We start from the raw sequence: 26,137 nt of genomic DNA, 5'->3' as shown, positions 1-26,137 counted from the left end.
GTGCGTGCGTGCGTGCGTGCGTGTGTGATACCGATTAATTAAGCTCACTGTGAAGTATTTAAAGATGACTTATTTATTTATAGGAACTGACTTGGGTGTATAGAGACACATGCATAAACGTAAATAACGTTAACGTACCAGCATTGGCGCTGTGTGCTCACCGAGTTTTATCTTTATATCTCCATGACGCAAAAAATATTAACGTCGTTTTTTATGTAAACGTGATTTAACTGGAATGAATGTCGAGGATTGCATATAACACTACCCAGTCGCTACAGTGCGTCATCGTCTATCCGGAGGAACATGTGACACATATCAATCGAACGCAATATCAACAGTGATTGTGAATCACACATCTGCCTATATAGAGTAATAAATGGGACAACTATACGCACTCATACTTCACAGGAAATGTTTCACCATAACATATTTAGTACAGGGAAGTAATTTCCATGAGAAGATACACGGAGTAGTTATTCACGATACATATAAACTGACAGCAGTTAGTCTGAGCCAGGGTTAAGACGCACATGTACAGCGATTGCAAGGAAGGATTGAAAATGAAGATTGTGGCTATACTTCTTGTGTTTTTATCTTATCGGGTAAAAATATTTCCTTTTCGGCTCCTTTGGGATTAGAAAAGTGAGCTACACTGTTGTGTAAAATCATTCATTATTTATGACAATTAAATTGACTCGTTGTTTCAGCGTATTGGATTTCAGTTGCAACATTTGAAAACTGGGCACACAAACATTATTAAACTATATATTTCTGATGATTTTTTTATTGATTTTTATTTATACTTGGAAGATATAATCGATTGTTCTTATGAGATAAATTATTCGTTACACTATATATTTACACATTCACTAATTTGTGTGCACTGGTATAAAGTTTGCATATGACAGGGTCGTGTGTATATAAGGGCCGGGTTGAATACATCCAAATATGACTTGTGAATCTTAATTTTTAGTTGTTTCTCCCTTGCCTGGGCTCTGTTCGCGTCTTATGTTCTGTTGTATGTATGTAAGTATGTCTGTTGTGTCTCCGTTTGTAATCAAGTAAAAAATATTAACGTCGTTTTTTATGTAAACGTGATTTAACTGGAATGAATGTCGAGGATTGCATATAACACTACCCAGTCGCTACAGTGCGTCATCGTCTATCCGGAGGAACATGTGACACATATCAATCGAACGCAATATCAACAGTGATTGTGAATCACACATCTGCCTATATAGAGTAATAAGTGTGACAACTATACGCACTCATACTTCACAGGAAATGTTTCACCATAACATATTTAGTACAGGGAAGTAATTTCCATGAGAAGATACACGGAGTAGTTATTAACGATACATATAAACTGACAGCAGTTAGTCTGAGCCAGGGTTCAGACGCACATGTACAGCGATTGCAAGGAAGGATTGAAAATGAAGATTGTGGCTATTCTTCTTGTGTTTTTATCTTATCGGGTAAGAATATTTCCTTTTCGGCTCCTTTGGGATTAGAAAAGTGAGCTACACTGTTGTGTAAAATCATTCATTATTTATGACAATTAAATTGACTCGTTGTTTCAGCGTAATGGATTTAAGTTGCAACATTTGAAAACTGGGCACACAAACATTATTAAACTATATATTTCTGATGCCTTTTTTATGTATTTTGATTTATACTTGGAAGATATAATCGACTGTTCTTGTGAGATAAATTATTCGTTACACTATATATTTAAATATTCACCAATCTGTGTGCACTGGTATAAAGTTTGCATATGACAGGGTCGTGTGTTTATAAGGGCCGGGTTGAATACATCCAAATATGACTTGTGAATCTTAATTTAGTTGTTTCTCCCTTGCCTGGGCTCTGTTCGCGTCTTATGTTCTGTTGTGGCATAGATAAGAACGTGTCTCCGTTTGTAATCAAGTATATCTGTTGTGTCTCCGTTTGTAATCAAGTATATCTGTTGTGTCTCCGTTTGTAATCAAGTATATATGTTGTGTCTCCGTTTGTTATCAAGTATATCTGTTGTGTCTCCGTTTGTAATCAAGTATATCTGTTGTGTCTCCGTTTGTTATCAAGTATATTTGTTGTGTCTCCGTTTGTAATCAAGTATGTCTGTTGTGTCTCCGTTTGTAATCAAGTATGTCTCTTGTGTCTCCGTTTGTAATCAAGTTTGTCTGTTGTGTCTCCGTTTGTAATCAAGTATATCTGTTGTGTCTCCGTTTGTAATCAAGTATATCTGTTGTGTCTCCGTTTGTTATCAAGTATATCTGTTGTGTCTCCGTTTGTTATCAAGTATGTCTGTTGTGTCTCCGTTTGTAATCAAGTATATCTGTTGTGTCTCCGTTTGTTATCAAGTATGTCTGTTGTGTCTCCGTTTGTTATCAAGTATGTCTGTTGTGTCTCCGTTTGTAATCAAGTATATCTGTTGTGTCTCCGTTTGTAATCAAGTATGTCTGTTGTGTCTCCGTTTGTAATCAAGTATATCTGTTGTGTCTCCGTTTGTAATCAAGTATATCTGTTGTGTCTCCGTTTGTAATCAAGTATATCCGTTGTGTCTCCGTTTGTAATCAAGTATGTCCGTTGTGTCTCCGTTTGTAATCAAGTATGTCTGTTGTGTCTCCGTTTGTAATCAAGCATATATGTTGTGTCTCCGTTTGTAATCAAGTATATCTGTTGTGTCTCCGTTTGTAATCAAGTATATCTGTTGTGTCTCCGTTTGTAATCAAGTATATCTGTTGTGTCTCCGTTTGTTATCAAGTATGTCTGTTGTGTCTCCGTTTGTAATCAAGTATATCTGTTGTGTCTCCGTTTGTAATCAAGTATATCTGTTGTGTCTCCGTTTGTTATCAAGTATATCTGTTGTGTCTCCGTTTGTTATCAAGTATATCTGTTGTGTCTCCGTTTGTAATCAAGTATATCTGTTGTGTCTCCGTTTGTTATCAAGTATGTCTGTTGTGTCTCCGTTTTTTAACAAGTATGTCTGTTGTGTCTCCGTTTGTAATCAAGTATATCTGTTGTGTATCCGTTTGTAATCAAGTATGTCTGTTGTGTCTCCGTTTGTAATCAAGTATATCTGTTGTGTCTCCGTTTGTAATCAAGTATATCTGTTGTTTCCGTTTGTAATCAAGTATGTCTGTTGTGTCTCCGTTTGTAATCAAGTATGTCTGTTGTGTCTCCGTTTGTAATTAAGTATATCTGTTGTGTCTCCGTTTGTAATCAAGTATATACGTTGTGTCTCATTTTGTAATCAAATACATCTGTTCTTCGTTTGTAATCAAGTATATCCGTTGTGTCTCCGTTTGTTATCAAGTATGTCTGTTGTGTCTCCGTTTGTAATCAAGTATATCTGTTGTGTCTCCGTTTGTTATCAAGTATGTCTGTTGTGTCTCCGTTTGTAATCAAGTATATCTGTTGTGTCTCCGTTTGTAATCAAGTATATATGTTGTGTCTCCGTTTGTTATCAAGTATGTCTGTTGTGTCTCCGTTTGTAATCAAGTATGTCTGTTGTGTCTCCGTTTGTAATCAAGTATGTCTGTTGTGTCTCCGTTTGTTATCAAGTATGTCTGTTGTGTCTCCGTTTGTAATCAAGTATGTCTCTTGTGTCTCCGTTTGTAATCAAGTATGTCTGTTGTGTCTCCGTTTGTAATCAAGTATATCTGCTGTGTCTCCGTTTGTAATCAAGTATATCTGTTGTGTCTCCGTTTGTAATCAAGTATATCTGCTGTGTCTCCGTTTGTAATCAAGTATATCTGTTGTGTCTCCGTTTGTAATCATGTATATATGTTGTGTCTCCGTTTGTAATCAAGTATATCTGCTGTGTCTCTTTTTGTAATCAAGTATATGAAGTTGGTGCGGATACAATGTCACATTATTTGGCAACAGGCTTTGAAACACCCGTATGCATGGTTTTACGTTATCATATACATTTACGTATCAGATGTTCACATAACTGGTTTCGATACATCAGATACACCCATGTTGTTGGGCGTCAGTGTATCAGGTTTTCATACATCCATATGGTTGGTAGTCCTCATATACCGAGGTTTGGTTCGTTTTTGGGGTTGAAAGTTAATATATCAGGTTTTGACACATCTGTATTATTGAGCGTCAGTATGTCAGGTTTTGGTACGTCCAGATGTCTGGTCGTTAGTGTTTCAAGTTTTGATACGTCTATATGTCTTGGCTTTAGTATATAACTTTTTCATCCAACCTTACAGTTGATTGTAGGTGTATCTGATATTCATCCATCTGCATGCAACGTTCAGTCTTATTTCATCAACACCGGTCATAAGAAATGCCTTTTCTATTGAAGGATTAATTTCGTTGACGGCTATATGACAAGAATATATCTGTATTTGCTAATACTGAATATCAGTCCGTTTGTGAAAACATTTACAAGCATCCTAAATCTCAAGGAACATCGTGTTTTCTTCGCTATATTATCCATCTTTAACAAAATGACCGCCAAGTGTTAAACGCTACACCGGAACCCCAGGATGTACCAGGTACAGAGATAGTCATTAAGGATGTGGTGACCTCGCACCTCCTAGCTGTTGTCTTACTGTAGCGTCGGTGTCCTCCCATTAGTCATACGGCCCATTAGTCATACGGGTTAAAACAACATATGGTATGGTTGACTGCACCAACAACTACCTTTGTAATACCCACAATTGATCTGTTTATAGAGTCGAACGCTTTGGAGAAGTCTACAAATAAAGCATATAGTTTACCTCGCTTCTTCCCCAGATAACGCTGTATAACTGACTGTAAAATAAACATATTATCAATTGTGGAATAGCCACAACGAAATCCTGCTTGCGACTCCACAACTTTATCATAGGCATCACACCAAGACTGCAACCTTCTATTTAGAACAGAAATATATAACTTGCTAAAAATACTTAATACTGTAATCCCTCGGTAGTTATCGGGTGTATTAGTATCCCCTTTCTTGTGTAATGGTACAATTTGGCCAGTCGACCAGGAAATCGGAAAATAAGCGGAATCAAATATAACGTTAAACAGACAGGTAATATAGGGAACTAACACATCGCATGCTACTATGGATAGTTTTGAATAACAGTGGTGTGTCACCTAAAATGTTTAAATGTATACAATCCATATATACGACTGTACGTTCCTGTGTAAAGTTTAACAATAACTTCTCAGATGTATTCGATTGTGACTTGGGTGTCCGTCAAGGCTGTGTACTGAGCCCGTTTTTGTTTTCATTGTTTATCAATGATCTAGCTGTTGAAATTGAGGCTAACTGTGAACCCGGAATCCAGCTCCATCCAGACATAATTCAACTATTCCTGCTACTCTTTGCTGATGATGTAATTCTTATATCAGATACTGTATATGGCCTCCAAAAACGCATCGATGTACTCGAACACTATTGCCAGAATTATTCCCTAAATGTAAATCTTGATAAGTCGAAAATAGTAGTTTTTAAGAATGGTGGTGTACTTTCTAGATCTGAGAAATGGTATTTCACTGGTTGTCAGTTGGAATGTGTATCATCGTACAAATATTTGGGAGTTGTATTTTCAAAGAATTTATCATGGTCGAAACATACTTACAATGCTTCATTACAGGCTAAACGGGTATTGTTCTCGGTTCTAAAATCCCTTTCATCACTTAAACCTATTCCACTGAAACTATTTTTTAAAATATTCGATACTAAAATTGCTCCAATTATGTTATATGGGGCTGAAATATGGAGTTTTGAAAACTGCAAAGAAATAGAAAGTATCCATGTACTTGCTTGTAAACGTCTGCTAGGTGTTAAAACGTCTACTCCCAATCATGTTGTGCGAGGAGAGTGTGGAAGATACCCACTGTACATTTCTGCGTATAAACGCTGTATAAAATATTGGTGTAAACTTATGTCCCTACCAAATTCACGATATCCTAAGAAAAGTTATGATATGTTATTTCAGCTAGCCACACATGGTAAAACTAATTGGGCTACAAAAGTCAAAACTCTTTTATACAGCCTTGGATTTGGATATATATGGGAGAACCAATATGTTATTTGCCCCGAATCATTTATTTCCGAATGTGAAGATCGGTTAAAATTTGCTTACGAACAGGACTGGCATTGGTCTTTAGCAAATAGTTCTAAAATGTTCCATTATACACTTTTCAAAAATTCATTCAGTCTAGAGTTGTATTTGTCTGCTATCACTATCAACAAATTTCGTGTTGCACTAGCCCAGTTTCGCTGTAGCTCCCATACTCTCCATATTGAGACTGGTAGATACGTTAATACTCCACGAGAGCAGAGATTGTGCAATAGTTGCAACCAAAGATATGTCGAGAATGAATATCATTTTTTATTAATTTGTAACTCTTATGATGAACTTCGTCTTCAGTATTTACCACAGAAGTATTTTGTACATCCTACTCTTGCTAAATTCAATATGCTTATGGCGGTAAACAATGAAACTGTAATTAGAAATGTTGCAACTTTTATATACCATGCTATGAATGTTAGACTCCAAACACTAAGCCTATAAATGTTTATGATGGACCAAATATTGTACCATGGGCCGCTGGCCTACACATGTACATGAATAAAGAATTAGAGTGGTAAATACCCACAATTAAAGCGGAATGATCCAAGAAACACAAAATTACAACTTTTAATACTTTTAATAGTCTTTAAATGCTCCTCAGCATAGCATATATATTCAAGATAGCACATATCATCATCAATGACCTATAATCTTATATGACATATATACATAAATAATCACGTTAAGTAATCACTGTAAGTTAACATTTTGAGTTTGCAGTTTCACATTAAGTGGTCAGTTGGATACAGGTAATCAGCAGCATCCAGAAACTGAAACGCTTTCTGCCTTGGGGAGCAGCACCAAAGTCAATTTGACGCATCTTGGCAGATTCAGACTTCTCAATCTGCTTGATAAGTTCAACAAAACGATAAATGTCTGGATGATGATGTGGCAGAGACTTGTTTAGTCGGCAGTGGAAGCCTTCCAGATTATTGTTCGTGCGAGGTCCAATGTTTCGGTAGTGATTCCATAGAGGGATAGGGAATCTAGCATCATCATCAACCCAAGTTGTAACAATATAATCATTAACTCTCTGAACTCTCTAGTTCTGGCGTATCGTCCATGGCGTCGACCCAGGCATCTTGGACGTCAGCTTCCGGTAACAGAGCCAGGGATGATGCTGTACATCGCCTAGAAGCAACACATTCCACTTCAATCAATCCTGCCATGATAACAAGAGTGATATGCTAGAGTCTAAAACATAGACACTTTTATGTACTAGTTTGTGTTTTTTTAACTCAGTTAAGAACAGTAAATAGTTTGAGATGAATCCTTTACTTGTTCCTAAAATATCATAGGTATTTATTTAAACTAATCCCAAGCTTTCTAATTAGTGGACTAATCCATTTTGACCAAAGGGTATATGCCTATTGTTGTTTTAACTAACCCCTCATTTGCTGTATAACTATTGGGAGTATGACAAATGGGCGTATGACTAATGGGACATGACCGTAGCGTCAGATGTTTAAGTATATCGTACCCAAGGCAAAAGTAAGTGTGATCATACGCATGTAGTGATAAATGAAGATTGTGGCTATTCTGCTGGTGCTTGTATCGTATCGGGTAAGACTATTTCCTTTTTCGTTCCTTTAGGATTAGAAAGGTGAGCTACACTTTTGTGCACAATCATGATTTATTTATGACAAATGAACTGACTCGATGCTTCGGCGTATTGGATTTCAGTTTCAACATATGAAAACTGGGCTCAGAAACACCATTAAACTATATGTATTTCTGAATGTATTTTTATCTTACTGTAGCGCCAGATGTTTAAGTGTTGTACCTAATGGTGAAGATAAAAGTGATCAAACGCATTTATTGATAACAGAAATTGTTAAATTATTTATAATTATGATCACATGGACATCATCCATTTGCTGATTGTGAACACACCAAACCACGTGGCGACTTGGTTAAACAACTCCTCAACTTCCCGTAAGTGTAACACATGCGATATTTTGGATAACACTTTCTGAGTAAAGTGCAGATTCTCGTACTTTTGGGGGGTTGAGTCCCGTCCGGGATTCGGACGCACACTGCCAGAGTGAGGCACCAAATTGCCAGCTCACAAAGTCAGCGATCTAACACCCACACAGCCACCGAGGCTTCAACAAAATGAAAGTCCGACATCTGGTAGTCTAGATCACGTACTTTGTGTACCCCTATGACAAGCGTAAAATGGCACGGCTCCCATGGCCGAAAGCTATGAACACACAATGTCATTTAGAAATATTGTGTGTTCATTCCCTTAAATGACCGACCATTGGATATTCTGGGTGCGGGGTGCGGGGGTTGTGTGTGTGTGTGTGTCTGGAGTAAGGAGGGGGGGGGTGTGTGTGTGGAGGGCTGGTATTTTGTCTGGATATTAGATATTTCTCAGCTACAGCTGCAAAAAACCGATATTTTGTGAATTGAACTTGATTTTGTTAAGAAAACATGTTGCAACAATGTGATTTTGTGGCAGACAATGTCTTTTATTTAAAACAGCTTGTAGCACACATTTTTTCAAGACTTTTTCTGGGACAAATGACCTTTTCCGATAAAATCCACCTCCCCACCCACCCGTGGAGTATGAAATGGTTGGTTTCTAAGTACACATAATATTGGGTCCATACCCAGATTAACAAAATACAAATACACAGGTAGCATATTCAACACACACACATACACACATATACATATATACACACATACACATACATACACACACATACACAGAGAGAGAGAGAGAGAGAGAGAGAGAGAGAGAGAGAGAGAGAGAGAGAGAGAGAGAGAGAGAAGACTGCATTGCTGCATTATTTACATTGGATTAGTAAACTAATTGTAAATAGTATACATTCTTTGTTTGTATTGTGTTGAAACCTGCACTGATAGAGCTGGATGACGAATAAACATGTGCAATGTTTGAGTTGTGAATGCACACCTCAAACAGAAAAAGAGAAAACAGTTATGTCTATTGATTCATTGAAATGAAAGTATATTGAGGGCGTATCTCATATTTACCCCCAAACAACGGAATAGGGGGACGTGTTAGTTACAGTTTGGACAATACGGTATCATTTAACAATATATTTCATGTGTCCGTGTGTGTGACAGAGGGGTTGTGTGTATGTGTACGTGTGTGTCTGTGTGTGTGACAGAGGGGTTGTGTGTATGTGTACGTGTGTGTCCGTGTGTGAGACAGAGGGGTTGTGTGTATGTGTACGCGTGTGTACGTGTGTGTGAGAGAGACAGATGGGTTGTGTGTATGTGTACGTGTGTGTACGTGTGTGTGAGAGAGACAGATGGGTTGTGTGTATGTGTACGTGTGTGTCCGTGTGTGCGAGAGAGGGGCTGTGTGTATGTGTACGTGTGTGTCCGTGTGTGTGAGACAGAGGGGTTGTGTGTATATGTACGTGTGTGTCCGTGTGTGTGTGAGAGAGGGGTTGTGTGTATGTGTACGTGTGTGTCCGTGTGTGTGTGAGAGAGGGGTTGTGTGTATGTGTATGTGTGTGTCCGTGTGTGTGTGAGACAGAGGGATTGTGTGTATGTGAACGTGTGTGTGTGTCCGTGTGTGTGTGCGACAGAAGGGTTGTGTGTATGTGTCCGTGTGTGTCCGTGTGTGTGAGACAGAGTGGTTGTGTGAATGTGTACGTGTGTGGGAGACAGTGGTTGTGTGTATGTGTACGTGTGTGTGAGACAGAGGGGTTTTGTGTATGTGTCCGTGTGTGTGAGACAGAGGGGTTGTGTGTATGTGTCCGTGTGTGTGAGACAGAGGGGTTGTGTGTATGTTTACGTGTGTGTGAGACAGAGGGGTTTTGTGTATGTGTCCGTGTGTGTGAGACAGAGGGGTTGTGTGTATGTGTCCGTGTGTGTGAGACAGAGGGGTTTTGTGTGTGTGTCCTTGTGTGTGAGACAGAGGGGTTGTGTGTATGTGTCCGTGTGTGTCCGTGTGTGTGAGACAGAGGGGTTGTGTGTATGTGTCCGTGTGTGTGCGTGTGTGTGTATGTGGTGGGGGCATATGTATATCATATGTGTATCATACATCATTTAACGATCCATGTGTACTGAATACATATGTGTGGTGTCAAGTTATACAACAGGTCGGTATGTTTCTCAAATGGATTAACGACAACATATTTTTTTCGTTTGCTAGACTTAATTTGTATTTCCGCTTCGTCTTCAGGCATGTGATGCAGCACCAGCTGATAACGATGGCAAGACTATCGACGAAATCATCATGGAGTCAGCTGTTTCACGTGAGTAGAGTCTTTGCTAACAGACCCGTGAAGATCCGGGGTAGAATAGGTCTTCAGCAACCCATCCTTGCCATAAAAGGCGACTATGCTTGTCGTAAAAGGCGACTAACGGGATTGGGTGGTCAGGCTCGCTGACTTGGTTGATGCATGCCATTGATCCAAATTGCGTGGATCGATGCTCATGATGTCAATCACTGGACTGTCTGGTCCAGACTCGATTATTTACAGACCGCCGTCATATAGCTGGAATATTGCTGAGTGCGGCGTTAAACAACAAAGCAACCAACCAACCAACTTTGCTAACATCACTCTGTGTTTGACAGAGATGAAAACAATAGCTATTACCATGCAGCTACCGACTGATGACTGTTTAATGCATTTCACACGTGAAAAGAGGGAAAGAATTTAACATATAATGTTGTTCCATTCTGAAGCCAAAACATAAGCACAAAAACTCGTCAATATCCGGGTGAGAATTGATCTTCAGCAACCCACTCGATTATTTTTAGGGCGTCGTCACATAGCTGGAATATTGCTGAGTACGGCGTTAAACAACAATCAAAAATACTGAAGCCAAAAAATTAAATCCTAGTTACTACTTGTATATCACATGTGATTAAAATTGATAGGTTCAACAGCCATAAACGACTTTTCTTTAGTCAAAGGTTGAGACATTCTCACTGCTTTATCTCAATGTTCAAATCAAAGGAAACTTTCAAATCAAAGGAAGCCATCGATCGATACCGACGACTGGAACACCTACACCCATGTGACGTAAAAACATCTCTGTAATTCTCTTTCAGCACATGTTTTAACTAATACATGTACGAGTAAAATCCCTTGACGTGAATAATGTAATGACAGTAATGTAAGCCTCTTTCTGTAATTCCACGGCACTTGGAAAGTCAGCTCGATGACAGCATTCAATCCTTAAATAGTTAACCACATGTAGCGGCAATGACATTTCCGAGTCCCGTGATGGGATTCGAACCACGGACCTTCTGATCAGAGGTCGGACGCCTTGTCCACATGACCAAAGAGGTTAACCCCGTCAGCAAGCTGACAAGGTGAGGATGTCATCTGTGGGATGACTCCACGTCCCGCTACACACAGCTTACACAGGATTCTCTCATTGACCTCACAGTCCACTGTGCTTCATAATAGTAAAACCTATGGACCTATTCATATACACATATACACATACACACATACTTACACACACATACATACACATACAAATACACACACATACACACACATACACATACACACGCATACATACACATACACACATATACACATAAACATACATACACATACATACACACACATACACATACATACACATACACATACACACACATACACATATGCATACACACATACATACACATGCATACACACATACACATACATACACATACACATGCACAAACATACACTCACACATACAAACACACATACATACATACATACATACATACATACATACATACATACATACATACATACATACGTACGTACGTACGTACGTACGTACATACATACATACATACATACATACATACATACATACATACATACATACATACATACATACATACATACATACATATACACGCACATACACAGACACATACACACACATACACAGACACACAGACACACACAGACAGAGACACATACACACACACACACACACACACACACACACACACACACACACACACACCGTAGCACTGTAAGCAAAGTGTGATATAAATATTTAACGTCAACGCCAAAGAATAACCGGTCTCGATTATCCACTGAAACTGATCCATTAGGCGTAAGAGACAAAATAGTGGGGGGAAAGATATGAAGAAATAAAGAAATAAATGCAAATCAGTGATGACGTCGGGTGTTCACGAAATATCCTGCATATCCTGAAATCGTTGGTAGTTTCACATGTATCCTTTCTGGCTGTGTCATTGTAGTAGTTTGTCATTGTGCACAATGAGTTGGACGTACATGAGTGTGCATTTAAGTCATTGTGACGGCATGACCTTAGGAGAGCGTTTAGTGTCAATGCGGACAGCTGGGCTGACCTTTGATCCTCGTCCGTCGGAAGTAAACCGGAAACATTGTAGCGTTAGAGGAGGCACGGACTTGTGGAGGAGGCAACGCCACAAGCCTCTCTTCTTCCGGTTATCACAACCAACAAGGGTGTGTGTGTGTGTGTGTGTGTGTGTGTGTGTGTGTGTGTGTGTGTGTGTGTGTGTGTGTGTGTGTGTGTGTGTGTGTGTGTGTGTGTGTGTGTGTGTGTGTCTATGTGTGTATGTGTGTATGTATGTGTATGTGTGAGTATGTGTCTGTGTATGTGCGTGTATATGTATGTATGTATGTATGTATGTATGTATGTATGTATGTATGTATGTATGTATGTATGTATGTATGTTTGTGCATGTGTATGTGTATGTATGTGTATGTGTGTATGCATGTGTATGTATGTGTGTATGTGTATGTGTGTTTGCATGTGTGTATGTGTATGTATGTGTGTGTATGCGTATGTGTGTGTATGTATGTGTATGTGTGTGTATATGTATGTATGTGTATGTGTTTGTATGTATGTGTGTGTATATGTGTGTGTGTTTGTGTGTCTGTGTGTATGTGTGTGTATGTATGTGTATGTGTATGTATGTGTGTGTATCTGTGATACTGGAGATCCGTTGGTTATGGCGTCTGAACGTGCTTATCGTTTGGCTTTTAATGCAACTTTTTGCAACAACAAATTTAAATGTAAATATAATTTGACTTGTGTCATATTAAAGGAACACTTACTTTTGTCATTAATTTGTTCAGAAACTTAACATTTAACATACAATGAATTACTTCAAACTGTTGTCCTTAAATCACTGGTATGTGACAAGCCTATGACACAAATAAACATCTTCCGATGGAAATGTAGGGTAAATTGGTATGCCCGCTGTTTGCCGTGATAACATTTAATAAAAAAACAAATTCCCTTTTAGATGAAATGTTTGATCTGATTCACGACATGGGCGACGGGGAGATGATGGTGATGGTGGAGTTGGATATTCTCCTAACACTGAAGGAACTGGCAAAATACGGGTAGGTATACCAAGGATGGACGGACTCGTGAAGAACCGGGGTAGAATAGGTCTTCAGCAACCCATGACTATGCTTGTCGTAAGAGGCGACTAGGTGGTCAGGCTCGCGGACTTGGTTGATGCATGTCATCGATCCCAATTGCGTGATGCTCATGATATCAATCACTGGATTGTCTACAGACCGCCGTCATATTGCTGGAATATTGCTGAGTGCGGCATTAAACAACAAACCAACCAACCATCTATTTTCCTTGTTTGCCGTCTTCAGTGACATGGCAGTTCACACAAAGTAATACCGGCCACAGGCTGTTCTCGTGCATGGTGGCTAACCTGCCGGTCTTGTCACTTAAACAGCAAACTATGAGCCTGGAGCCAGTCTAGATTCATCGAACCACTGTCAACAATGCTCATCGGAAGAATTACGCCTAAACACACCCATCGTCCTTAAACTTCCACTTGAAATTAAATTCTGGGGAGCTGATGTCAATGTTATGTACAGATTGTGAATACAAATATTCACTCCAGACAATTTGGCACTATCTGACATAAAGGGCACTATATTCTCCCCTTTCCTTCCGGGTAAAGCTTAGGGAGGCACGAGGCCACATTTGTGAGTGAATGAGTGCGGTTTTATACCGCTTTTAGAACTATTCCAGCAATATCACGGCGGGATTCACACACTGTACCCATGTGGAGAATGGAACCTAGGTATTTGGCATAACAAGCGCACTCTTTAACCACTAGGCTACCCCACCGTCCAGAGGGTTGCTAGGGTGTTCCGAGATAGCCGTATCACGAATGATGGCGTCAGTATCTGTCGTTATGATTCGTGATCCCTCGTGTCATTCCGGGACAAGCCGAACGGTGACTCCTGCCCCTGCCGAGCCATTTTATCAACTTGCTTCCGCCTTCTCACATGGAGACATTGCTAATAAATAGGAATCTTGATATGCTGCATCCGCCTTTGCTTTGTGAGGTTACATCAGTCGTTTCGTAATATAGCTCATTCACAACCACTTGTTATTAAGTACAGAGACGCAATTGAGACTGTCACTGTGCTATATTTATAGATACTGATATATCTAGGAGGGATTAGTTGATAAAGTACACGTACGTGTATATATAGGTTGGTATACGCGCTTTCTGATGTGGGGCGAGTCTTCTTGCTGTTTACGGGAGCACGGGTGGCCCACTCGACAGAAACCTATGATTGTGGATTCGAATCCCAGTTCATCCGGATTATGTTTCTAGGTTTGTCAGCACCATACCCGTGCTCGTGGGTTTCACCAAAATGGTAAACGCCTGAGACCTGTATCACCTCGGGCTTTCCTCCCACATTAAGCTGACACGCCGTGATATAACTGGAATACTGTTAAAAGCGGCGTTAAACCCAACTCACTCACTCGCTCTTGCTGTTTACCGGAATTGGAGAGTAGAGACGAATGTGCCATGAGCTGGCGAAAAGCTGGTATATTGAGCCAGGAAATGGCCGAAACTGAAATAATGGCACATTACGCATAGGGATATCTACAACAGGGAGCACAGGCAGTACGCTGGGTCGGGCAACATGACGCGGAAAGCGAGCCTGAACGCACAGAGTAATTCACTGCTCAAGATTTTGTTAGATTTTACTCCACACTATCAACTGAACGAAATATTTCGCAAAGCGACAAGTTCATAGGTGAGGTGAAGTGGGGTTTAACGTCGCGTTTAAGATTATTGCACTTCTATAGCGTGTGTGTGTGTGTGTGTGTGTGTGTGTGTGTGGCTGCTTGTACTAGTCAGGACTGATACCGATTTATAGTGCTAGCCCACTGATACCATGTTTAACATGAATACCCCACTCAGACACAGTATACTGACTCCGAGCGCCAGACAGGGTAACAACAAGTACCATCTTTTAACGTCCTATGGTATGACGCGGCCGGGCATCGAACCCCGGACCTTCCGCTCTCCGGGCGGACGCTCTACCACTAGACCACGGAGGCGGTCGACAAGTACATATTTTCAGAACAGAACAGAACAGAACAGCATATTTATTTTATTTTTTAAATGTTTCTTCATTAAGATGTGATATTTCGATTGTAAAAGCTAGGATAAAAAGGGATACGTTTATACATTGATGGAAGGACAGGGGAATTTAATAGTACCAACAGCTGTCAGATGGAATTAAAATTAATTAAAATACAAAATGAAATACATCACCAATGGCCTGATTGTTACATAAAGTGCAGTGGTTGATTGTGTTATAAACAATTGTGATCACTCGTCTTTCCAATATATGATAGGAGTGGGGCCGCCTCAGTGGTCTAGTGGTAGAGCATCTTCCCGGAGAGCGGAAGGTCGGGGTTCGATGCCCGCCCGCGTTCTACCAAAAGAAGTTAAAAGATGGTACTTGTTGTTACCCTGCGTTCGGCATTAAGGGCTAAAACAAGTACGCGTCAGCTCGGAGTCAGTACACTGTGTCTGAGTGTACCATACCGAAGTTTAAAATTGATACCCCTTTCAGACACAGTGTATTGACCATTCCTCTTTTATCTCCTTAATACCGAGCGACAGGCAAGGCAGGGTAACAACAAGTACCCTCTTTTGGTATTTTGGTATGACGCGACCGGAAATCGAACCCCCAACCTTCCGCTCTCCGGACAGACGCTCTATTCACTAGATTAGGGAGGCGGTCTACTTTCCTAAGGGAGTTCACTGACTAAGTGCCGACCAGTCCTCTTTAATCTCATTTATGCCTAACGACAGGCAGGGTAACAACAAGTACCCTCTTATACCTTATTTTGGTATGACGCGACCGGGAATTAAACCCCGATATTCCGCTCCTCGGGCAGACGCTCTATTCACTAGACCGGCGTATATTTTCCTACATGAGTTCACAATTACTACTAGTAGTAGTAGTAGTAGTAGTAGTAGTATCAGTAGAAGCAGTAGTAGTAGTAGTAGTAGTAGTAGTAGTAGTAGTAGTAGTAGTAGTACACCTTATTAAGAAACACTGATACTTGTGATTCCCAAGATCATTTTAGCAAATATAACATTTTTGCACGGATCATCAAACTTCTACCTGTATTGTTCAGAAAGCACACATTGGGTCCAGATGGTGTAATATATAGTTTTCTTTTATCTGTGAAACTAGACGCTGACATTAACGAAGGAAATATGATTCATATTTCTTTTTTTCGCGTATTGTTATTTCAGGAATAAAAGATCCCGAGTCAGGAGGAAAGCTACCTCCAGTGACCGACAGCTCTGGGAAAACTGTAACGTCTACTATGACATCGAAGATGCTGATTTCTGTGAGTTATATAACCCGATATTCCTCAATAGTCCGCTTTTCGGTATCTACCTAGCCTTGAAGTAGTCTAATCTATCAGTAGAGCCAATTAATGCTCTGCTAGGGGATATACTTGTAACTCAAAAGGTGACTATGCTTGTCGTAAAAGGCGACTAACGGGATCGGGTGGTCAGGCTCGCTGACTTGGTTGATGCATGTCATCGATCCCAATTGCGTGGATTGATGCTCATGATATCAATCACTGGATTGTCTGGTCCAGACTCGATTATTTACAGACCGCCGTCATATAGCTGGAATATTGCTGTGCGGCGTTAAACAACAAACCAACCAACCAACCAACCAACTTGTAACTCTACAGCAAGAGAATGTCAGATATTGAAAATATTTATAAATTTCAATGGCGTCACTTGTGACGTCATCAAACCGTGAGGTCATCAAACATCAAACAGCGAATAATTGATGTCGTAATTTTGCAACAAACTATCAGTTGGACTGAAATCAGACCCTTACTTACACTTTTCTTACCTCATTGAGAGACTGAGTGTTATATATTAGGCTCGGGACTACAATGTGTTTGCGATTAAGTGGCCGTATCCTGTCCCACCGGTGGCACCCGTCACACACACTTGCAAATGCAAGTCAATTGTTCACCTGAAAAAAAACCAGGAACATATGGTAAAAGTCAAAATAGGGAATAGCATCGGGCATCATTTTTGTCAGTGGTGTGTCACAAAACATGTTGAAAATAGAACGGAACTGAGCGTTTATTTTATTGTGTTTTGTTGGATGATATTCCAACGCACACTGTCAGTTCTAGTTACGCTTTCGTTTTCAGCTGACGCGGACCGTGCGGTAATAGCTGAAGCTCTAGCGGAATGGGAGAACTATACTTGTCTTAAGTTCAAGAGAAGCAGTACACAACCTAGTCGTATTCGTGTCCGCAACGGCGGGGGGTAAGTCGAGTTCAGTAATACAAGGTCCAGGTGATGGTGCGACTGTTCTGAGCGTCTGCTAAGGCGCTGGAGTATTTATCGTCTTCCTAGTGTCAATACAGTCTAATAAAAGAGTCACTGAAAAACAGTGAAAACATAATCTTTTTCTTTTTCTGAACACAGATGCTACTCCAGGCTAGGGAGAACGGGAGGAATTCAAGACCTGGCCTTGGCACCCAACTGTCGTAGGGTAAGCGTGTGTCTGTGTGTGTGCGTGTCTCTCTCTGTCTCTGTGTATATGTGCGTCTGTGCATGTCTGTGTCTGTGAGTCTCTGTGTGTGTGTGTGTGTGTGTGTGTATGTGTGTTTTTTTGTTTCTGTGTCTGTGTGTATATGTGCGTCTATGTGTGTATGTGCGTCTCTCTGTCTGTGTGTATGTCAGTCTGTGTGTTTGTGTGTGTGTGTCTGTATGCATAAGTGTTGCTGTGTGTGTGTATGTGTATGTCTATGTCTGTGTCTGTATGTGTGTCTGTGTTTGTGTGTGTATCTGTATGTATAAGTGTGTCTGTCTATCTGTGTGTCTGTCTGTCTGTTTGTCTGTCTGTCTGTCTAAGTGTGTGTCTGTCTGTCTTCCTGTCTGTCTGAGGGTGTGTGTCTGTGTGCCTGTGTGTGTCTGTGTTTGTGTGTGTCTGTTTGTATAAGTGTGTCTGTCTCTCTGTGTGTGTCTATCTGTCTGTCTTCCTGCCTGTCTGAGGGTCTGTGTGTGTCTGTCTCTGTGTGTGTGTCTGTCTGCCTGTCTGTCTGAGGGTGTGTGTCTGTGTCTGTCTGTCTGCCAGTCTGTCTGAGGGTGTGTGTCTGTGTCTGTCTGTCTGCCTGTCTGTCTGAGGGTCTGTGTCTGTCTGTCAGTCTGTCTGCCTGTCTGTGTGTGTCTGTCTCTGTGTGTGTGTGTGTCTGCCTGTCTGTCTGAGGGTGTGTGTCTGTGTCTGTCTGTCTGCCAGTCTGTCTGAGGGTGTGTGTGGGGAGGAGGAAGACGGGGGCTCACTATTATACCATAGCAAGCTTATATCCGGGTATAACTGTACCATAGAGGCCTGTATTTAAATCGAATATGGACAAGGCAATCCAGAGTTTAATAATATGAGCAACTATTCCTCCGTCTGGGTACGATGACACATAATCTACCAATCACCCATTTTCACTCTCAGCTATCGCCTGCTTTCTTCGTCACTTTAACGGATGCTCACTCTATCAACCACTGGCTTGCCTGGTCCAGTTAATTTGCACCACGTGTAGTCGTACTTGTCTCATCTGTCTTGTTTTTTTATTCAGAAAGGTATAGTCGTGCACGAATTCGGCCATGCGATTGGATGGTTCCACGAGCAGGCGAGACCCGACAGGGATGATTTCGTTACCATCAATTTCGACCAAATCCCCGTCAACTGGAGGTCACAGTTTGGAAAAGTGGCACAGGCGCTCGTCAACGACCGCGGTGTCGAGTATGATTACGACAGCATCATGCACTACTCTGGAAACGTAGGTATCAACTTACGATGACAATACCACGATCTTTATAAGAGTCGGGTCCCACGAAAGCCTTTACACGGTGCCACTGTGGTAGCATACATGTAATTTCTTTTATTTCAATTTTTTGTTTATTTTGTTCTACATTTCGAATTTATTCTCGATACTTCGATTATATTTTCGTATTTTCAATTATTTTCTCGCTACTTTGAGTTTTGTTCCGTTGTTTCGATCAGTTTCTGGTTTTATAAATTGTTTTCTCGAAATCACTTTACATTTTGATAAATCATGCAATAAACCGTGAACACATCATTGCTGTTGCCTGTGATGGAAAAAGAAAATCACCAGAATTTAAATTATGACTTGTGAAATCGAAAGCAAAGATTGTAAATTATTTTTATCCAGTGATATTTTCAAATTAGAAAATTATGTGGGGTCCATTTTAAACATGATCACAGTTAATTTGTTTTTTGAGTCTGTAAGTAAAGTGGAATTACCGATTGTTGTTTTAAATATACTTCCTCAGGGCATCAGTTAATTGATACACAACACAAAAATGGGGTCAGCAAAGTTCATTTTTTAAAATGAATAAATGTTTTTTTAATCATAACGTAAACTTGGTAAAAAATGCCCAAGGGTATGCGTGGCCCTATTGTGTGAGGTCTTACCGTGACTGTGATCTCGAAATAAGGTCCTTATGGCTTGTGATTAAAGCGTTTGCTCGTCACGCTGTAGACCTGGGTTCGATTGCCTATAAGGGTATAGCGTGTCGAGCCTATTCCCAGGTTCCTTCACGTGATATTGCTCAAGGTGGCTTAAACCATCACATCAGGGGAACACGTTTGGATTTTTGTTTACAGGGGTCGGGACTTGTTTATGCATTTGTATATTGTTCAATCATGAACCGTCATATGTATTTCAGACTTTCGGACCCGGCACCATTGTAACGCGTAACCCCGAAGATCAAAGCCGACTAGGGCAGCGGGTTGGTTTGAGTTTCCGCGACATCAAGCTGGCGAATCTCATGTACAACTGTTCAGGCATAAGTGAGTTTTTGGTTTTGTGTGGCTAAATAGAACATTGTTCAATCCCTCACATGTGTGTGTCTATGTATGCATGTGTGTCTCTCTGTGTAGATGTCAGTGTGTGTGTGTGTGTGTGCGTGTGCGTGTGTGTGTGTGTGTGCGTGCGTGCGTGCGTTTTTTTCTATTATATATCGCGTTCGTGCGTGCGTGCGTGCGTTTTTTTCTAGTATATATCGCGTGCGTGCGTGCGTGCGTTTTTTTCTAGTATATATCGCGTGCGTGCGTGCTTGCGTGTGTGCGTGCGTGCGTGCGTGCGTTCTAGTTCGGACTACCATGCTTCAGTTTAACAGGGTCTTCAGCAAGTCATGCTTGTCGTAGAAGGCAATATTCCAGCTACACGATGGCTGTCTGTAAATAATCGAGTCTGGACCAGACAATCAAGTGATTGATATCATGAGAATCGATCCATGCAATTGGGATACGATGACATGCATCAACCAAGTCAGCGAGCCTGTCCGCCCGTTCCCGTTAGTCACCTCTTACGACAAGCATAGTCGGCTCTTACGACAAACATAGGTTGCTGAAGACCTGTTCTAACCCGGATCTTCACGGGGTTTGTTGCGGGACAGGTGGGGCAGGATACACCTTTTGACGAACATCTAGTATCATCGCTATTGATAACGATTCATTAACACATGCTCTTGATATGGACGGAATCGCTTGTCGCTTTTATTAAGGGAAGTTGTACAATAAGGAGTAAATAATGTTTATTTTTCTAGTGGGCTGCGGAAGAAAGACTTGTCCTGGCGAGGGGTTCCAGGGCAAGGACTGCAAGTGTTATTGTCCAGGGCCGGTCAGGACGAGTCCTGTTGTCCCATGTGGGAATTCACCGATAGCTACCACCAGGCCAACAACTCCAACAACACCAACAACAACGTCCGCAACATCCACAACAGAAGGTGTTCCACCAGGTGAATACATGATCCTAATAAAGTGTTATTGTCAGGTATATAGGGATAAATTATAAAACAGCGATACACTGGGACTGGGGTTCTACACAAGAAATAGATTTGATTACACAGGGTCATAGAAATATGCAAATACATTTTCAAATTAAATCCTTTGGACCACATACATGGCCTTATGGATAGAATGAAGGGTCGGTTGTTCGATCCCCGGCCGCGTCATCCCAAAAGACATTGAAATATTGTACTTGTTACCCTGTCTAGCGCTCGGCAGTAAGGGGATAAAACAAGGACTGGTATACTGTGTCTAAGTGAGTGAGTTGAGTTTATCACGGCGTGTTAGCTTAATCTGGGAGGAAAGGCCGAAGTGATACAGGTCTCAGACGTTGACCAGTTAGGTGAAACCCACGAGCAGGGGTATGGTGCTGACAAACCTAGAAACATAATCGGGGCGAACCGGGATTCGAACCCACAATCCTAGGTTTCTGGCGTGCTCAAGGGACGCAACTCTGCACAGCGAATCGCGGCGCCTTAGACGACTGGGCCACCCGTGCCCCCTGTGTCTAAGTGGGGCATCCATGTTAAACTGCAGCATGGTATCTCAGTGGGGTGACACTATAAAACCGGCTTTAGCCTGGACTAGTACAAGCAGACACACACATGCCGTGCACGTAGTTATACACATGCAGTAATCTTGGAATGACGTTTAACCCCATACACTCCACCCCACTTCACTTCACCTTCAATCTTTATTGTGTCCCTGAAATAGGCCTATGACAAACACTCATCAAATTCACATGATACCAATTATGCCGTAGTGTTATATAATTAACTAAAACAGGTTATATCCGTGTTAAATTAACAGATGATGAGCAGAATGGCTCGTCTAAATACGATGCGATGTTCCACTGGTCGCGTTCACAGATGTCCGTGTGTATGTTTCAGGGCCTGACTGCATGGATGTGCGTAGCGGATGCGCTGAACACAAGGCCAACGGTTTGTGTAAGAACGACACGGCTAGAATGAGCGTCTTCTGCAGGAAAACGTGTGACCTCTGCAGTACAAGTGAGTAATTCTCAAGTAATTGTGATATTTATTTTTGTTGTTGATCAGTCTCCCATATAGTAAGTGCTATGTTCATGGATACTTAGTCAATGCACAAAATAAGAATAGCTTAGGTCATAAATCTAGTGAAGACACAAACTCAATCATGCCGCACCAAACCAAACCAAACCAAACCACACCACACCACACCACACCACACCACACCACACCATACCACACCACACCACACCACACCACACCACACCACACCACAATACTCCACGCAAGGCAACGCCAATCAACGTAACGTAAAGCACGTTGCCAAACGTCATGCAATACCACGTCAATGACACAGTATGTACCACACATTACAGAGTATATCACATGTTACATACCACATACAATACATGTGCTATCTACCACAAACCAAATATTACACCACATACTATTTCATAAACTATACTATATACCACAAATAATACCATATTCTACACCATATGCACATACGATACTGTGAACCAGATACTGTACCACATACCACATACCACGTCCATACCACACACAACAAACCACAGAACAGCACAACAATATTTCAACGCGGACAGAATCAAATTGCATTGACCTTCCACCCGTGAAAATCCGGGTTAGAATTGGTCTTTAGCAAACCATAGCTTGTCGTATCAAGCGATTAACGGGGTCGGTGGTCAGGTTCGCTGACCTGGTTGATGCATATCATCGTATCCAACATGCGTGGATCGATGCTCGTGAAGTCAATCACTGGATTGTTTGGTCCAGACTCTAATATTTACAGACCACCGTCACATAGCTGGAATATTGCTGAGTAAGGCGTTAAACAACAAACAGAAAAGTGACCTTCCACTTTCCCGACTGACGTCAATGACTATGTTTTAGCCCCCTCGGGATCGTGTATGGATTACGACGAAGGCTGTCCTCTGTTCGCCGCCAATGGCTACTGTGAGAGGGACGGACTTGGTGTTTTCTTCAGAGATGAATGTCCCCTGTCGTGTAAAGTCTGCACGCCAGTTGGTGAGAAACTCACACTTAACATAACCTTTAAGCGCAAATGTCGTCAGCATCGTTACTATCATGTCCCTGTGCGACAGAATCGAATTGCATTGACCTTCCATCCGAGAGTGTGTGTGTGTGTGTGTGTGCGTGCGTGCGTGCGTGCGCGCGCGCTGGTCCGGACTAATTGCGATTTTATAGTGCTAGTCCACTGAGATACCATGCCGCAGTTGAGCACGAATACCCCAAGCCAAGCAGCGAAACGTTTTTAACGTCTTTGGTATGACGTGGTCAGGGATCGAACCCTCGACCTTCCACTCTCCAGTAAGACGCTCTACCACTAGTTTTGGGAGGTGATCGACAATAAAATGGCCGCTGCCTAAGTGAGATCGTACCACGCCTGGGGGGATCTTCCTGGCTGTGAACAACTGATCAGATGTTTGATTGGCTTTGCGTAACAGCTGTGTCTTGAGCATAGGTGGCCAAGCCGTCTGAGGCGTCGTAATTTGGTGTGCAGAGTTGCGTCCCTTTGATGTGCCAGAAACCAATGGTCATGGGACCAAATCCCAGATTCGCCTATTATGTTTCTAGGTTTGTCAGCAGATATCACACGAATAACTCATCATCGTATGGCAATAAGGCATTTCCCTAAAACCGTGACATTGCAAACGGTTATACGTGATACAGCCTCAAAAAAAATACCATACATTTCAGTAGAAATGGTGTGATAAAGTCTCATTATTTCCTTGTTTAAACGAAATCATAAAACAAAGCATTCATAGTGATAGAAATGAAGACAGAAATAAGAAAGATATGTCCTTTGTTTTCAGACGAATGCGCAGCATTCCTGAGCCAGAGTTCCTCTCCCGGTCACATGTCATCTTTCCTAGCAACGGTTGTTATGGTGACTGTTGCTATATGGGGCTTCCGCTGAAGCTGGTTACAACAGGCATAAATAGAGAGAAAAAATCACGGCCAGGTGCCTTTTTCAATATTGTGTTCATAGATTGTGTTTATCGCCATATGTGAAATTTAATCGCTTTTTCTATGTCATTTACTTGCTTACACTAGATAGACAACGGAGACTGAGTGAGTGTGTGAGTGGTTATGTTTAAACATTTTACGCCGCTCTTGGCAATATTCCAGCGATATCACGTTGGAGATACACAGTGTACCCATGTACGGCGTGACGAGCGAACGCTTTAACCACGAGGCTGCCCGACCGCCAAGTATGCTTCTAAGTGATCCAACTTGTAGATGATGTGCATCTTGCAGGAATCTGTAGCTTAATAAGCCAAAAGTAGATTCAACCTAATCTTTGATTTTTCTTTGGCACATAACCAGGAACCGTTCAGTCAACTCAGGTCAACAAATAAGGTGGCCGAAGTGCAGATATATTCACATATTATAAAAGCGTAAAGACAGTTCAAGTCAAAACCATTTCTCATTGAACATGCCTCATCAACACTCATTCAGACAACACGTAGATAATTTATTTGACGTGATGCGTGAATGCGTTTGTAGCAGACACGAACCCAAGTTAAAGAATCCTGAAACATTAAACGATCACTTCACTGAGGGTATTATATTTAGTAAATGTTGGTATAATGATGAACACGTGAACAGCTCAATTCCAAGTTGTAATCTTGGTAACCTTTTCCTGATCATACGGTGCTAAAACGTGTTTTGGGTGTTCCTGTTTTTGTGTTCCCATATTCAAAATGTGTAATCATATGTCTTGAACTGGTCGTCACCTCACATGGAGTGAGTGTGTGGGTATGGTTTTACGCCGCTTTACGCAATATTCCAGCAATATCACGGCGAGGGAAACCAGAAATGGGCTTCACATATTGTACCCATATCGGGAATCGAACCCGGGTCTACGGCCTGACGAGCGAACGCTTTAACCACTAGGCTACCCGACCGCCCTACCTCACATTGAAGACATGGTCTATATTGGAGCCGTTTTAGAAATAAAAATAACATGCTTAGTCGTCTTTCTTTCATAGCATGTTTCATTTAACCTCAAATTGAAATGTTGTAGAAAAATATATTTTTGTTTGTTTCGTTGCTGCTTTATGACACACTACAATCTTGTTTTGTATGTATATTTCAACTGTATACCATTCGTCATGAATTCATTGACATGTAAATAATAAAACCTTTGAGGACAAAGTGTATTTTAATTATTGTAGATACAACAAATTCCTTCCTTCTCATTATGTACTAAACCTACGTTATAACGCCCGCATGGGCTTTGACTCCTCCATGTGGAGTAACATTGTCACATCCCACATGAAATGAATCATCACTTCTGACCTTGAATCATCAACCCACCCTTTGAATCCTCACTTCCCTCTTGTATCACCTCCCCCACCTTTGAATCCTCACTTCCCCCTGAATCCTCACTTCCCTCTTGTATCACCTCCCCCACCTTTGAATCCTCACTTCCCCCTGAATCCTCACTTCCCTCTTGTATCACCTCCCCCACCTTTGAATCCTCACTTCCCCCTGAATCATCACTTCCCTCTTGTATCACCCCCCTTTGAATCCTCACTCCCCTCCTTAATCCTCACTTCCCTCTTGTATCACCCCCCCCCCCCCCCCTTTGAATCCTCACTCCCCTCCTTAATCATCACTTCCCTCTTGTATCACCCCCCCCCCCCCCTTTGAATCCTCACTCCCCTCCTTAATCCTCACTTCCCTCTTGTATCACCTCCCCCCCCCCCCCCCCTTTGAATCATCACTTCCCTCCTGAATCATCACTTCCATCTTGTATCACCCCCCCCCCCCCCCTCTCCTTTGAATCCTCACTTCCCTCCTGAATCCTCACTTCTCTCTTGAATCATGACTTCTCTCTTGACCCCACGAGGACCCGGTGTAGAATGAGTCCCCA

General features: G+C 41.5%; 1 protein-coding gene across 1 annotated transcript; it reads left to right on the top strand.

Moving 5' to 3' along the window:
* Positions 1-1,319: 1,319 nt before the first annotated feature.
* On the top strand, positions 1,320-25,280 carry LOC124138650 (zinc metalloproteinase nas-4-like). Its single transcript, XM_046505389.2, has 12 exons — positions 1,320-1,475; positions 10,252-10,324; positions 13,333-13,432; positions 16,633-16,730; positions 17,565-17,682; positions 17,845-17,911; positions 18,990-19,193; positions 20,104-20,227; positions 20,986-21,177; positions 22,117-22,236; positions 23,128-23,262; positions 24,072-25,280. The coding sequence occupies exons 1-12, from the start codon at positions 1,404-1,406 to the stop codon at positions 24,173-24,175; spliced, it is 1,407 nt and encodes a 468-aa protein (XP_046361345.2). The 5' UTR covers positions 1,320-1,403; the 3' UTR covers positions 24,176-25,280.
* Positions 25,281-26,137: the final 857 nt, after the last annotated feature.

This window comes from Haliotis rufescens, unplaced genomic scaffold, assembly GCF_023055435.1.
Source record: "Haliotis rufescens isolate VD_foot unplaced genomic scaffold, xgHalRufe1.0.p SCAF_15, whole genome shotgun sequence".
Taxonomy (NCBI): domain Eukaryota; kingdom Metazoa; phylum Mollusca; class Gastropoda; order Lepetellida; family Haliotidae; genus Haliotis; species Haliotis rufescens.
The sequence above is the reverse complement of the archived record's forward strand: the minus strand, read 5'-3'. Positions and strand labels throughout refer to the sequence as shown.